At 43.9% G+C, this 16,784-nt stretch overlaps 1 protein-coding gene across 1 annotated transcript in view; it reads right to left on the reverse strand.

Moving 5' to 3' along the window:
- The window catches only part of LOC108798053, a gene marked incomplete at its 5' end in the record, with an annotated part of 24,709 nt that extends 8,224 nt beyond the window's left edge, over positions 1–16,485 (reverse strand). Inside the window, 5 exons of the mRNA XM_018569762.1 lie at positions 3,688–3,698; positions 12,861–13,001; positions 14,021–14,230; positions 15,706–15,790; positions 16,408–16,485. Of these exons, the coding sequence (XP_018425264.1) occupies positions 3,688–3,698; positions 12,861–13,001; positions 14,021–14,230; positions 15,706–15,790; positions 16,408–16,485 (525 nt within the window). The remainder of the gene's footprint in view (positions 1–3,687; positions 3,699–12,860; positions 13,002–14,020; positions 14,231–15,705; positions 15,791–16,407) is intronic.
- Between the last annotated feature and the right edge of the window lie 299 nt (positions 16,486–16,784).

Genomic DNA, 16,784 nt, shown 5'->3' on the forward strand with positions numbered 1-16,784 from the left:
GGGGGGGGGGGGAGAGAGAGAAGTTATTCTGTAAGAAGTGTTTTTCAGGAAATAGAGAGCCGTACTGTCCTATTGCAGAAAATTTGCCATAATAATATAAATAAATAAACACAAAACAAAATGCACCCGAAGCGTCTAATATCGCTTAAAGCTGAACTCCGGCAAAAAAAAAGCCCCATCCCCCCAACACCCGCCCCAAGGGTTAAATGCTTGCCAAGTTTAGGGGTAGAGGAATAAGGTTCCTCAAAGATTTTTCTTTTCAGTGCTCCATTTGGCAATCGCATTTTGACGTTGTCACATACAATGGCGCGGTCCTGCATTTTACATGAGGAATGGCGAGGGCCAGGGCGTCGGAGAGAGGAACGCCAAAATTCTGCCGGGGCCAGGAATAAGGTAACTGTTACAGCTTCAACTGTTTATAGAACGGAGGGCAGTTAGTGGGAGATAAAACCTCAAATATCTCCTTCAAATATCTAAAAACAAAAGCTACAAATACCCTCCTAGTGGAGATCCCGGGGCAGAAAACTTTCCTTATACACAAAATTCTTAAAATGCATTTCTATTTATTGTTCACCATGACTGATATATAAATAAAACAGGAATCTATATCCCCCATACAAAAAAACAAAAATGTCTGATCCTGATATTTGCCCTCATAAGACATGCTTAATAAAAGATAGAACCTCTTACAGGTTGAACTAGATGAACATGTGTCTTTTTTCAACCTGACTATGTAACTATTGCACGTGTCTATCCCGTTGTTCTATAAATAAATAAATATTTGAAACATTTTCCCGCACTCCTAAGAAACTTTTTCTGCACTCAAATATCTTTAGATCTTAATTTGGCCATGATTTGAGAAATTTGTTCAGTTAGAGTTTAGTCATAATCCGAATGTCATATAGTCATTGGCAATGATCAGATGAAAACTTTTTTTGTAGAAATGTATCCATGTATTGCTGTATTGCTGAAATCCTTAATATGAACAAGATGATCAGGTATAGAGCTGATCATCATGTTCATATTAAGGATTTCAGGTATACCTGCAGTTTCAATGTAATACTCCATGCAAAAATACACTATGTTGCCAAAAATATTGGGACACCCCTTCAAATGATTGGAGTCAGATGTTCCGTGACATTTCCTGGCTACTAAATATTCCGTCAACTGTTACTGGGATTATAACAAAGTGGAAGCAACTGGGAACAACAGCAACACAGCCACGGAGTGGTAGGCCACGTAAAATGACAGAGCGGGGTCAGCGCATGCTGAAGCGCACAGTGCGCAGAAGTCGCCAACTGTCTGCAGAGTCAATAGCTACAGACCTCCAAACTCCATGTGGCCTTCAGATTGGTACAACAACAGTGCGTAGAGAGCTTCATGGAATGGGTTTCCATGGCCGAGCAGCTGCATCCAAGCCGCACATCACCAAGTGCAATGCAAAGCGTGGGATGCCGTGTCTGGGTTTGGCGGTTGCCAGGAGAACGGTACTTGCCTGACTGCATTGTGCCAAGTGTAAAGTTTGGTGGAGGGGTGATTATGGGGGGGCGTTGTTTTTCAGGGGTTAGGCTTGGCCCCTTAGTTCCAGTGAAGGGAACTCTTAAGGTATCAGCACACCAAGACATTTTGTACAATTTCATGCTCCCAACTTTGTGGAAACAGTTTGGGGATGGCCCCTTCCTGTTCCAATATGACTGCGCACCAGTACACAAAGCAAGGTCCATAAAGACATGGGTGGGGGAGTTTGGGGGGGAGGAACTTGACTGACCACACAGAGTCCTGACCTCAACCCCATAGAACACCTTTGGGATGAATTAGAGCGGAGACTGCGAGCCCGGCCTTCTCCCCCAACATCAGTACCTGACAAATGGTCCAACATTCCCATAGACACACTCCTACACCTTGTGGACGCCTTCCCAGAAGAGTTGAAGCTGTTATAGCAGCAAAGGGCGGAGCCAACCCAATACTGAACCCTACGGACTAAGACTGGGATGCCATTAAAGTTCATGTGCGTGTAAAGGCGCCCCAATACTTTTGGCAATATAGTGTAGAAGACACTTAGGGAATGCCAATATTGTATGAAGCCTAATTTTCTTTCTTTGTTTGGCGGTAACATAATCGTTTCTTATATACACGTCAGATATTTCCTTTAGGTGCAATAAGATGGTGTTGCTGTTACAGGTGTGTCTTGTTTTTCTTTAGGTTGCAGCACATAACTTCTTTAAGAACATATATGCAGCCAATACATAGTTCATCCATTATATGGGCAAACCTAAAGTACTGTGTGTATAAAGGCAATGTCCACATGTGTGAGCCATGCAACAAGCTTGTAGCCACTATATGCAAAGTCTTTGCCGGCTTTCATTGAATCAACATCCATAACTGTGAGTAAACTCATAGCCTGTTCTCCAGCTTTCTCCAAAACGTAATCTTCACCTGGGAAAACAGGCTATTTCCCATGCTAGGCACAAGCACAGTGGGTATTCACAGCTCTTCAGGCATGCATATACTCACAGAGCATCCAAAGGTAAGTCTCTCACAGGTAGTAATTAAAGTAAAATCCGAACACTCTAGCACTGTGTGGCAATTTGTTTGGGAGAATATACAGGAGAGAGCGAGGAGACACAACCAGGAGAGAGAGGAGAGACAACCAGGAGAGAGAGCGAGGAGAGACAGCCAGGAGAGAGAGAGCGGAGAGACAACATGGAGAGAGAGCAAGGAGAGACAGCCAGGAGAGAGAGTGAAGAGAGACAGGCAGGAGAGAGAGGAGAGACGACCACTAAAAAACATGGTATGAACTTGATAAATGGCCCAAAGTATAAACTGTCAAAATTTCATACAAAAAGAAGGGCGCCGACCTATTGCAGATTATTTTTATTTTTAAGACATAAAAGTAAAATTGCAATGGTACTCACAATGGTAGGTAAAAAAAACAGCTCGTAAGGATGATTTCACAGAAACAGCAGCTATAAGACTGCAATCTGTCTGTGTGCATTGGAATGTGGCGTCGTTGACGCGTTTCCGGGGTCACGCCCCCTTCCTCAGAACATGACCTCAACTATCTCATTATCCCCTTAATATAGGGGGATGGACCAATCACAAGAATATGCAAATTAGATTTAGTTCAGCTGGATCATGATAGATCAAGCTGAATGGCGAGTGCAATTAAATGGGCGTGTAGCCGTCCGGCCAGTCCAAGACCTCACATGTTAGTGCAGGTCTCTATGACTCTTAGGAACTGACATCCAATGGTTGTATATCTATGTCCAATATGACGGGCATATATGAGTCACAAGGGGAGGGTAAGGGGGGGGGGTTTGTTTGAGATAAGAGAGGGGGAAAAAGGACAGCCTCTAAATATACGAGTCCGATAAAGGGTACAACTCTAGCCATCACGCATAGTTATTCTTTCGGTCGAGGGGTTGAGGTCATGGAGTGACGATCTTAATTAATCATAATTATGCTACATTGAATTAAACAACTACGATGAATTGGAAAAACACATGATTACAAGTGATTGTTTAAGAAGCTGACAAATCAGTGATAAAATATACAATCATGAAGGGTCAATCATTATCGGCTACTTAAAGTGGGGGTCAGGTGCTAGCTATTGCTATATATATGTGGATAGCTGAGCCAGCATTCTGAGTACACCCATATATATATGTACACTTATGCGCACACAACACGCGGGTCCACTCGAGACCCATATCACAGTGATTTCTAGTGCAATGCATGACCATGCATTTAAATTGCATGACAAGACATACATGTACAGTATAAATAATTTACGTATATTAAAATATGTATTAAAATATGTATTAAGAGTTACAGAAATCTTCTCAATGAAAAATTAGTTAAAAAGTGCTTCTAAAGGTAATTAATATACGCTGTAGATGAGGGGACAACCCTATGTATGAAAGAATTACAATCTGCCATGATACAACTAAGAGCATCTCGCAGTGGTTAATTTATCAATTGAATTTTGTGTTAGTGTTGGTCTACACTCTATGGAGTGGGGAACACAGGGATGGCAGCGAGCCTGTGTGTGGAGGAGGGTAGATGGGCTGATCCAACTATTGGGGGTGGACTGCAGGGGCTGGCTGACTAATTTTCTGGCACCAACTGGTATCCATATAGAGTAGGATCAGTTTGCAGTCGCCCCATTAGTAGTGGACAGGAAGGTATATAGATATCTCAGTATACACGAACACATATCCATAACGGATGTGTGTGGAAGACTTGAACTGGTTGTACTGATCCATGAATGTGCAAATGCTATTGCGCTATATGAATACCCAATAGATACTGGTCATAGTGTGAGAAATTGCATATTGGATATACCCCAGAGGTTTATACTATAATGCATGCTTATTGTGTAGGAAAGGTTTGACCTAGCAGTACTGTTAGGGCAGTTGGCAGAAAAGAGGGACATAGAGCCAATCTAAATTAATCAGAGTGATGTTGCTAGTTCTAGACCTTCATTCAAACCATTGGGATATAGACTATTCAGAGAATAGATCCAAAAGGATTCTCTATGACAAAGTCTCTTGAACCTTATCCCTTCATCAAGGTTTTCTGGGATCACTTCAATCCCAAATACTTTCAAACCAGTGGGGTTGGACTTATGTACTTCTAAGAAATGCCTGGGTATGGAATGGTCGTCTACTTTTTTGAGAATATTCCTCTTATGTTCTCCGAATCTTACCCTGAGTGTTCTAATGGTGCGCCCAATGTATAATTTCCCACATGGGCAAAGGATACCATAAATCACATATTGTGATGCGCAGTTGATGAAGTTTTTGATTGGAAAACTGTCAAAATTTAATCCATGAGAACATGTTTGGGGGACCCATCCTGTGTAGGGAGCGTGGCTGTTTACAACCAGGAACACCAGGGCCCGGAGGTTGCACCTGTCTGCTTCACATCTTGTGTCCGGGTTTCAGCCATGAAATCCAAACACAGCATTCAAAACCCGGACTGTCCAGATGAATCTCAGACAGGTGGCAACTCTAGTATATCTTTTGCAAGCTCAAGGGGCAGCTGTTTTGGACCCCACTACAATGACTGGGCCCGGGGTAACTGCCCTATTAAAGACAGCTGACACACATGTGTTTGACCAGTCGGCGCTGTTCACACAACATCCGAATTGCCAGTTTGGTGATAGACAACCCCCAGAGGTCAGCGTCACAGGACTTGTTTATAAGCTGAGCATGGGCCGGGTACATAGACACCATGTTACATAAGATTGGTTTGATAACATTTCTTGTTTTATTGTTAGCTTTCCATGGGATAGATTTTGCTGCACCGACTATTGTCTTTATGAAAAATTTTATTTTTGCATTATTTAATGCTAGGGATAGATATTTGTATGTTCTGAGCAAGGATCACTATCTCAGGCTGATGGTTATATAACACAAACAATGTATTTATGTAAACAGTTACAGTATCTAACCCTAATCCTACCTATAGATGAGCGAGCCAAGATCCAAGCTGACATTAAAACTCAATCTTTCAAAAACTGAGCTCATGATATTTCCTCCCGCCCGTGCACCCTCCCCCAACATTTCGGTTGAGATTGGTAACACAACTATCCACCCCTCCCCCCATGCCAAGGTCCTAGGTGTCATCCTTAACTCGGACCTCACCTCTCTTCCCCACATCCAATCGCTATCCAAATCCTGCCGCCTTCACCTTCGTAACATCTCCAAAATACGCCCCTTCCAAACCAATTAAACCGCAAAATTACTCATCCACTCCCTTGTTATATCTCGTCTTGACTAATGCAACTCACTCCCCATTGGCTGACCTCTACACAGGCTATCCCCCCTTCAGTCTATCATGAATGCAGCTGCTAGACTCATCCACCTAACCAACCGCTCGGTGTCTGCAACCCCCATCTGTCAATCCCTGAACTGGCTTCCACTCGCCCAGAGGATAAAATTCTAAATATTAACAGTCACTTATAAAACCATCCACAACTCTGGCCCCGGCTATATCTCAGACCTCGTCTCAAAGTATCACCCTAACCGTCCGCTCCGCTCTTCCCAAGACCTCCTGCTTTCCAGCTCCCTTGTCGACTCCTCCCATACTCGCCTCTAGGACTTCTCTAGAGTCTCTCCCATCCTCTGGAACTCTTTACCCCAACCTGTCCATCATTCTCCCACCTTAACTGCTTTTAAGCGTTCCCTAAAGACTCATCTCTTCTGGGAAGCCTATCCCACCTCAACCTAACCACTGAACCATCACGTTCTCAAACAATTCATCCCCACACAGCTACCTCCTCATGTATCACTTCTCCCTTCCTTTTAGATTGTAAGCCCTCAGGGGCAGGGCCCTCCTTTTACCATCTTGTTTTGAATTGTATTGTAATGTCTTCCTATATTGTAAAGCGCTGCATAAACTGTTGGCGCTATATAAATCCTATATAATAATAATAATTATTATCACATTCTCAATCTTTGTTGTAATAATAAATCCAGATCAGACAAACACACATTGTCCAGCAAAGTATTTCTTTACTTTCTTTTTATTAATCAGTTTACAAGAAGTATAACATAGAAGTCAGCAAAGCAAAAGTTTTGAATTCTAGAAATAGGATACAAAGCGTACCATAGTGCAAATCCACATTGTTCCAAACATTTATATCGTAGTCTTACACAACATCAGAAGATAAAGATACAACATCTCAAACATGAGAAAATATATGAAAGGCAAATAACATTGTAAAGAAGAGTAAGTTACAGAGCAAAAGGAAACAAATGTAGGATAGAAAGGAAGAGAAGGAAAAGGAGAGATCCCAGCCTTCCCTCCATCCAGCCAGATCCCATCCCAGATCCTGCAAAGATACAGAGGGATGATAGAGGAAATACATTGCATAGAGGAATCCATAAGCTGCCAGGAGGACCACATTTTCTCAGAAGTAGGTAAAGTGTTACGTATGCGTGTCATTAGGTATTCCATATTGAAAATGTTATGGATGAGTCTATAGAGATCAACGCTGAAGGGTGGTAAGGGTTCCATTATTTGTATTATTATTATTATTATTATTATTATCATTATTGTTTCCATTTCAGGGAGATGGGACATCTAGCGGCAGTCAGGACATGTGTCACGTTACCTGGGGTGAGACTGTAGTAGTGAGGAGTCCTCCCTTGCACCTCGGGTCTTGAGGCCTCTGGGGATGGATACAGAGACTTGGCGGACACCGAGTGGCACGAGTGCCGGTGGTGTGGAGCACCGTGCAAACCTAAATCCGAAGTCTGAGCCGGGGTCCAGTACAATCTGGCAAAGAAGTACAAATGGGCAAAGCAGAAGAATGGTCAAGTTCCAAGCCGGTGTCAGATCCAATCAGGCAGCAAAGTACAATAGAGCAAGGCAGAAGAATGGTCAATATACGAATCCTAAGTCAAGGGCAGGAAGCAGGCAAGAGTAGTCACAAGGGTTCCGGGTCACAACAAGTCCAAACAGATATCACACAGCACAGGAACAAGGAGAGACTGAAGATATTCCAGTAATTTGGCAGTGTTCAGGCTGGGCTTATATAGGGGAAGTGATAATTGAGGTTTAGGTCACTTCCTGTGCGCCTCCTTGGCGCTTTCCCGCCTTGCTGAATCGTGCCGTCCGCGTTCTGGTTCGTGAGGCTACGTGCCGTTGGCGCATGCACAGACGGCACTCGACTCTTAACACATGGTTGGCTGGTATGGTAGAGTGTCTGAGCATGTGTGAGAAAGGGAGACCTAGCAACCAGTGAACAGGGTCCATAACCACCAGAGTAAAATCAACACCTGTCTCCAGTAGCCAACAATATAAAGGACCAATATTTTGTAACCATCATGAACTGCCTTTCCTTAGGTCAGCTGACTTAGAAGGGCCAGTAATGGGGACTTTGGTATGTGCTATGGTGTTGGCTACAAAATTGAAGGTTTGTAAGTATGTACAGTAGTTTATAAAGAGTTGACTGTCTGTGTAGGGAGCGCTAGCTGCTATATATTGGTATATTGTCCTTTTTCATTCTTGTGCTAGGAGATGGTGAAGTGTGGTTTTGGTAAAAAGCTATGAGGGTGAGGTCCTTCATGGCCATTGATATGTTACGGGTGTACTCAGACCAGGAGAATACCAGATGACCAGTGGCAGGTCCAGTGTATTTGGTCATACTTGGTACATTTCTAAATTAGGAGTTTTAAGGCATTGTCAGGGGCCTGGTATGTGGTCAGTATCCTGTTGTTTAATGTTTCTTATTACATAACCTATGTACTGCTATTTGCACTGGTGATGTGTAACATTATTGAAGGGGATCATATTGGTCGTGCAAATTAATGCAAAGCAGAAATAATCAATGATGGCTGTTACTAAGGTAAACAGCTTTAATAGCACGACTACAGGTTACATAACATAGCTTAGGACATATTTTGCTGCTGTCTTTATGGAAATTGTATTTTTTGCGTATTTTATTAGTATTTTATTATCTGCAGTCATTTCCGTGCTCAGAGCACGCATAGGGTTTCAGGTTAATGGCTAGGTAACAATAACAATGTATTTATTCAGACAGCTACAGTATCTACCCATAATCCTACGTATAGATGAGTGAGGAAAGATCTGACATAAATCTAGCTAGGTCACAGATAGAAACAATTCCAACCAATTACCGGCATCCAGGCAGACTTATCTAATTCCAATCAGAATGTTACCGGTCCAACACTCCAGCACTGACTTAACTGTCCACATTCTCCATCCCAGGCCACTGTCTCCCTCTGCTGGAACTATAATGCTCATATCGGGCTGGAGATTACTCTGTCTGACAGAGCAGCAAAGGAGCCAAAGTCAAGTGCAGGAATCAGCGCTCCAGCACCCAGCCAGCAGCGGGACATTTTGTTAAAATCCTAGGACAGCCCAGTAGAATCCAGGACTGTTGGGAGGTATGAGTTAATCATTTCAGGGGTTTATGCCATTGTTCCGCCAATATGTTCCTTAGGATAATGTATAACTACAAATATGAAGTTCTGCTGGTCAGAATCAACACCACCCAACAGCGCAGTCTGGCCACTGAAGTCCTCAATTTTATTGCACTGGTTGTTACGGGTTAATACCAGTTAACTGGCTTTTCTTGAGAACACAAAAGGAGTCACAAGGCCAAAAGTTATACAGTTCTGGTGGCTGAACATTCAAACAATGGCATAAGAAAGAGTAACTGAATAAGTTACCAAAAAAATTAGATATTCACACATCTATATGATTATTAGTATTACAGACATTTATATAGCGCCAACAATTCATGTAGTGCTCTATATATTGTACATTCACATCAGTCTCTGCCATCAAGGTGATTACAATCTCACAGAAACATATACGAGAACTCTTTTTATAGACAGGAGCCAATTAACCTTCCAGCATGTCTTTGGAGTGTGGGAGGAAACCCACGTTAGCAGAGTGTGAGCATGCAGACTCCATGTAGATAGTGTCCTGACTGAGGACCCCAGTGCTGTAAAGTAGAAGTGCCGATCACTAAGCCACTGTGCTGCCTATAAAACTATAATATATTTAAAAAAAAGGACTTTCTAATAAATAGAAACTGTGACATTCAATGGTAGCAACAAAACATGAATGAGTCGTGACTGGTTATTGAACATTAAACCAATACAGCACAAATGAATGCTAAAATATTACAATTAGGGATGAGCTTTGGGTTCTATGAGACCGAGGTGAGCCCTGAGTGATTGAGGTGCGCAGTTCTGGAATTTTGATGCAAACATTTGAAATCCTGAATTCTTTGTAATCATAATGTCTCATGTGACATTTGTACTTGGTTTAGGTGGCTTAGAAGCAGTGGCGTAACAATCACCATAGCGATCCAGGCGGCCGCTATGGGGCCCGGGGCACAGTGGGGCCCGGCCAGATGTCGTGCAAGCCGCCTGGGTCGCTATGGGATCCTCTGCTGGTGGCTTTCACTGGCGGCTGAAGACGAACACGCCGCTGTTCAGATCACTGACAGTAATCTGTGCAGCAGCGCGTTCCTCTCCACAGAGTCAATGAGAGCCAGCAGAGGCAGTGGAGGAGGAGGCGGGGCCCGTGGTCGGCAACAGGGGAGGAAGCTGGGCCCGGTGACGAAGAAGGAGGCGGGCCCGGCGACCGAGGAGGAGGCGGGCCCGGCGACCGAGGAGGTGGCGGGGTCCATCAGCGACCTGGAGGAAGAGGAGGCGGACAGGTAAGGTGTGCGACCAGCCCACCTGAGGGTGACCCTGCATAGCCCACCATAGAGAGTCTATGGTGGGCTCTGCAAGTTCCCCTTCAGGTGGGCTCTGCAAGGGGTATAACTAGAAATCACGGGGCCCCATACAAAATTTTGCTATGGGGCCCTGTGATTTCTAGTTACGCCCCTGCTTAGAAGGGCCAATAATATGGGCTTTGTATGTGCCAGTCCCTCACTATAAAAGGACGGGTTCCCAGCAGACATATGTCTGTATGAAATAGTTTTAGGAGAGTTGACAGTTCTCTGCTCTTTGCAAATGGTGCTATAGTGTGGTAGGTGACCCCAGGGCCGGCATTAGGCCTTTAGGCGCCCTGTGCGAGAAAACAGCGCCCCTCAGTGACCACACCCCTCAGTGACCACACCCTTTAGTGGCCACACCCCAGTAACCACACCCATTTCCCTCAATATCCGCACTATTTAAAAACTTCAATGTTGTTAAGCCGCAAAGAAACATATTAAAAAGTATGATAAAAATAAAACTTTTATTCAAAGGTATTAAACTTGTAGTCACAATATAAGTATTCTTATCAAATAAGGCGTGCGTGGCGTCAGGTGAAGTCACACGCCGATATTGGCCCCACCATCTTGGTATATTCCTAGATATACACCAAGATGGCGGCGCCCAACACATGCGGTGTTATATGACGTCATGCGCCCCGCCTCCAGAACACGCCAAAATAAAATAAAAATTTGTTTTGTTTGAAGAAACGAATGAAAACGTTTTTAGTTTCCGTTCATTTCATCTGAAATAAATTTTTAGTCTTTGCACATGTCTAATAATATGTGTGTGTGTGGGGCGAGGAGGGGGGCAGTTTTCTCTTTTTTTAAATAATTTTTAACATTTTTTTTTTTTATACTTTTTCATTTTTATTTTTTTTATTATTTATTTTCTACCGCTGGTGGGGGCTTCAGGGAAATATTAGGGGTCCAAACAGACCCCTGACATTTCCCTTTAAAAATAGAAAAGAAATTGAGGACACCAAATCCTCTTTTACTGCAGCCTCAGCACTCAATGAATGGAGAGCACTCAGTACAGAGGCTCCTCCCCATTCAGACACTGATAGTACAATATTTACTATCAGCAGGTTCTGAATGGGGAGGAGCCTATAGTGACTGCTCCTCCCCATTGAGGAAATCTTGAATGAACAGGAGGAGATGCAAATCACAGACTGTTCATTCATAACTGGGGACACATAGCGCTATGTGTCCCCAGTTATTTACAAACACCGGAGTGATCAGACGATGGCTCCGGTGTTTGTCCCTCCCAGAATCTCACTAAAGGTTTCTGATTGTGCTCAGACGATCAGAAGTGATACATTTCAGGCACAGAGATACATTGTAACATCCCTGTGCCTGAAATGTATCACAAAGCTTCATAAACATCAGGCAAGTCTATCGAGCTGTCAAAACGAATAGCAGAGAGGTGATTCACTCTGCTCCCTCTCTGCTATCTTCAGCTGTCAAATACCGGATCACTATTTAGCGATCAGGTATTTGTATGTAACGGCTTCATTCTTTCATTCATGAAAGAAATAAGCTTTTACAAACTGTTTCATTAATTAATTCCTCAATACTGACCCATCCATTAATGACTGGTAACCGCTTAGAATCAGCCGCTACCAAATAACTGGTCACATACAGTGTACATGGCCAGTCATATAGGCACTTTGTGGCGGAACGTACAGTGTACACTCCCCCCTTATTAACCACACCCCCTACACACAAAATAATAATCAGCCCCCTCACCTGTTCACGGCTTTGCAGGGGGGAGGCTGTGAGGAGGATCGATCCCTGGTGATCTAGGGGTGATTAGTGAGGTCCGCAGACCTCACTAATACATCCTTTTCTTTCGGCCAGAGCTCAGAACTGTCAGAGATCCGACCGAAGGAACCAACCGCCACAGATGCAGACCGTTTAGCTGCTCCCGCAAGTCAGGTACGCGGTCTGCGATCGCGTGCCTGACATGTCAGCTGGCTGCGGGCAACATAATACCGGCTCGTGGGCTGGAGTTGGCCCGCGGACCAGTACTTGGAGACCCAAAAGTATCTGTGCATCCCTAGTGAATTGTTTATAAATAGACCCCTTAGACATTGTGTAAGGGGTCATAAGTATTGTGATGTGTGACCTGCACCTCTTACAGCGCTTGGACCGCGATCAACAGTCGTGGTACTCGTAGTGATTACACGGATGCTGCCGTATTTTCCAGAATAATAGAAGACGGTGATCACCAGCACTCAGCAAAATGGTTTGACGAAACATGTCACAAGTGTCATTAAGACAACATTTCGGGGGCCACGCGAGGGGTCACTTCTTCAGGGCGACATAATGACGGAATGATGCACAGAATGAACGTTCACAGAGATTTGCAGGGTGAATAGCTCTGTGAATTGTTTATAAATAGACCCCTTAGACATGAACACACCAGTTTTTGTTTTTCTGAGTAATATAGTTTTGTTTTTGTTTTTTAGATCCATTATTTAACAACTACAACTACAAGGTGTACAGGGAGGTCTTGAGGATATGTTCCCTATAGACATGATATTTTATTATTTAAGTATTTCTACTACAATGTACTTCTCAGGTTTACTAGCAGATATCATACTCCTCAGGCGCAGGCTCCCCGTAGACCTCCACCTCGCACAGGTGCAGGTATTCACTGCGCCCCGGGATCACCGCGCTGATGTACCGACCCTCCATCCCATTACAGCAGAAAGGTGTGGTGGTAATATTATAGTCGGTGATCGTACCGCACCTGCCAAGGACAAGCAAAGACCAACACAATGATACAGAAAATGGAACCCGTTCACTTGGGGAGATTCACAAAATGGGCCCATAGAAAACATACACTGCTATGCGGCTTAATAAAACACAAAAATGTATAATAACTAGGCAATAGAGATGAGCAGAGTCAGGGGCGTCCCGAGGCCGGGTGACACCCGGAGCGGTAACCGAGTGTCACCCGCATGGACGCCGGCAGAGAGAGGAGGGGAGAGTCTAAGGTATGCCCCCGGGTCCCCTCCTCTCTCCTGATACTGTCGGGCGTTCGGTCCATGACCGAGCGCCCGACTTTTCAGAGGGGGGTGACACCAAAATGACTGTGAGTCATTTTGGTGTCACCCCTCCAATGGTGTCACACGGGTGTGGGCCGCACCCTCCGCACCCTCCGCACCCTCCGCACCCCCCTTGTGACGCCACTGAGCAGAGTGACTGCAGTGAAACTTACTAAACACACTATTAAACCATACCCATTAAACCACGCCCCTTCAGAGTTAGCCAAACCCCCTGTTCACCACTAGTGATAAGAAAACTGACCTGGATTTAGTCACTTAGATGTTCTCTGAACAGAGCTAGAAATCTGGGTTTGGCAAGCGTTCAAGCAAACCAAAGCCAGGGCAGTATGTGTACTATCATAATTAGTTGCTAGCAACTGGTCCACACTGGACACTAACAATCAATAATGGGGCAGTCTTCTAGTGCTGTTGCTTATTTTGGGTTCAAGGTGGCGCTGAGCGCCTATCACATTTAGGGCCTATATTGATGGGCTTTTGTTCAGATTATTTTTTTAAACTCTGAGACAGGTCTATGAGAATACAGGTCAAATACTGATCAGAAGGAGTTCAACTGCAAGTTCAAAAAAGGTCAAATGCAGGTCACGTGCACCAGTCAATGAATTCCAAATAATCTCAGAAGCATCTCCATGTGATGCCATCAACACAAGCACAAAGTCCATTGACGTCGGACCTTACAGTGTCCTGGCCCTGATGTACTCACGCTGGGTTGTGATTGTTCGGAGAATCTCCAACGCGGACCTCGAGACCATTCATCCGTTCCTTACAGCAGTCCGACCTGCCATAGACCACAACCATGTTCACTTTGTATTTCTGCTGCAGGTCCAGTCTCCACCAGGATTCCCATTCATAATTTGTGTGGGTACAGGAGTTATGATACCAGTCCTGATCTTTCCCGCCATCAATGGCCTTGCTAGCAACACAACTTATATTTGTATAAATGAAAGTAGAACTCTGCGTGGCTTCCCCGCTTCTGGCGATATTGATGGCTGAAGAAAGAAACACAAAACACACTCCATGATTATACATATAATGTTCTTCCATTGTTCTAAAGACGTCTTCATCAGGAAATAGACTGTAAGCTGCAACGTTGTCACTAATTTGCTGGAACATTCTGTAATGTAATGAATTGCTGATGTCATTCTGTGATTTCGTTATATAATAACTAATATTAATCGCTAAAAGTCCATCTATACCCAGAACTTATAGAATGGGAAAAGGTCAGAACCCCTGTTATGTTTCGCTGCTATCCGGGGCTCCCTTAGAGAGATTTCCCCTCACTTCCTGTTGTGAAGCTTTTTACCAGACAGGAAGTGAGGGACCACAGGGAAACAGATTACAATAAAATGCTGACAGATGTTCTCGCATTCCCCTATGTAACCTCAAAAAATATTTTTTCTTCTGTCTGAGTTCCTGCCATACTCACCACACACGTTACAATCCCATTGTACAATCTCCTTTCGCTCTAACAAAAACTATGTAATACAAGAGCCTGTCTGATTGGATAGAAATTGATTGGTTAGATTAGGTAGGTCCTCATATTACATTGGCTGTTCACTACAAGGGAATTTGCACTTAGCTTAGTGATTGCGGTGAAAATCCACTTTGCAGAGAATACCCAATCAAAGAAAACAGTATTTTTGCTTGCACCTGATTGGATGGTGGAAATCCATAGAGCGTCACCTCATTCACTAAGCTGTGGGAAAATTCCCTTGTATAGTGACTAAGTCCTGCATCCAGCGCGTCACTAAGCCCTGAGTCCAGTGGGTCACTAAGCCCTGAGTCCAGCAGGTCACTAAGCCCTGAGTCCAGTGCGTCACTAAGCCCTGAGTCCAGCGGGTCACTAAGCCCTGAGTCCAGCGGGTCACTAAGCCCTGAGTCCAGCGGGTCACGAATCCCTGCGTCCAGTGGGTCACTAATTCCAGAGTCCAGCGGGTCACTAAGCCTAGAGGCAAATTCATATACTGTTCTGTATTGTTCTATAAATGTATTGCTGGGATTTGTACAGCTGGTGCCATTGTGCATTAGAGTGTTAGCTCCTCTGTAGAGTGCTGCGGTATATGTCAGAGCTATATAAATGTATAATAATAGTATGTGACTGAGGGGGGAGATTAGAGTATAAGTTCCTCTGTACAGAGATGGATGTGACTGTTGGGGGACATTAGAGTGTAAGCTCCTCTGTACAGAGACTGATGTGATTGGGGCTGCAACAACTAATCGACTAAGTCAAGTAAAATCGATGATGGAAAATGTTGTCAACGTCGATTAGTCGGCTTTTGATTAGTTGCCCCTGTTAGCCTAAAGCCGTGTAAAGGGCCCCAAAATTTCTGATGGCTGCCCTGCCCATAGTCATTATTATTTGCTTTTTATCCTTTGTATTATACTTACATCCAGGTTGAGGGCTGCAACACCGAACCTGACCCAACCACCCCAGCAAAAGCAAAGTCACCAGAGCCTTCATTCTGGATGGGACCTGAGGACACAGAGAGTCCATTACCATACTCAGACAGTGACATAATACAGAAATAAATGTACTTGCCTAATGAACCGATCAATAGATTAATCAATAGGTAAAGAAATAATAGAATACCGCCAGCTATAATGTACTATTGCTGGGATTTGTTGTACTCCTCTATAGCCGTTGTCATTCTGCATTGATTGTTTGGATTAAAAAATGTGGCTACACTAATGCACAAGAAAATAACAAGCAGGTAGATACCAAACACCTGCTGGCACTGAGATCATCTCTGTACAGGATGAGGCTGGGAGCACAATCTCTGGCAGCGCAATCCAATGCATGTTACTGTGTTCCTGCACATTGCACTACACGGCAATGTACGTCCATCAGCAAAGTGTGTTAGAGTGCCATTTTGAATGATCGGTGCCGCATCGCACCATTACATGTAACATATCTTGTAACACGGGCATTACTGCAATGTAATAGTGTGAAAAGGCAATGAGGGGATTAATACAAATAAACATTATTATAAAGTCAATATATAAATGTGCCATTTTTTTCATATGATTGAGGACAGATCATTATGCCATCCTGTGTAAGTAGTGGGAGGCACTTACTCTATAGATGCCAACAGTCTGAGAGTGCCAGTCGCTCTTGTCTTTGATCGCAGGTGCTGCTGTTCACTCGGTTCCACGTTCTTGTTCCTGAGCCTGCAAGAAAACACATTTGTAAGATATCAGAGGATTAAATTTCCTGTCTACTTATTGGGGGGGCGGGGAGGGGCAGCCAGCATCATTGTCTGAAAAGCAAAGCCCCTCATTCATCATACACGGTACAAAGGGGGCATTTCCGGGGTCCAAAAACACCCGGAGAACTAGAAGGAAATGTTGAGGGGTTTCTAGTATAAAAAAGTGAAGTTTATCTAAAACAAAACATTTATTTTTTTTAAGTTTTGCATAGAATGGAGAAGGGTTCAACCCCCTGTAATTTTTTTTTTGCCTTCTGTGTC

Source organism: Nanorana parkeri, unplaced genomic scaffold (assembly GCF_000935625.1).
Source record: "Nanorana parkeri isolate BGI_ZX_2015 unplaced genomic scaffold, ASM93562v1 scaffold1390, whole genome shotgun sequence".
Classification (NCBI taxonomy): Eukaryota; Metazoa; Chordata; class Amphibia; order Anura; family Dicroglossidae; genus Nanorana; species Nanorana parkeri.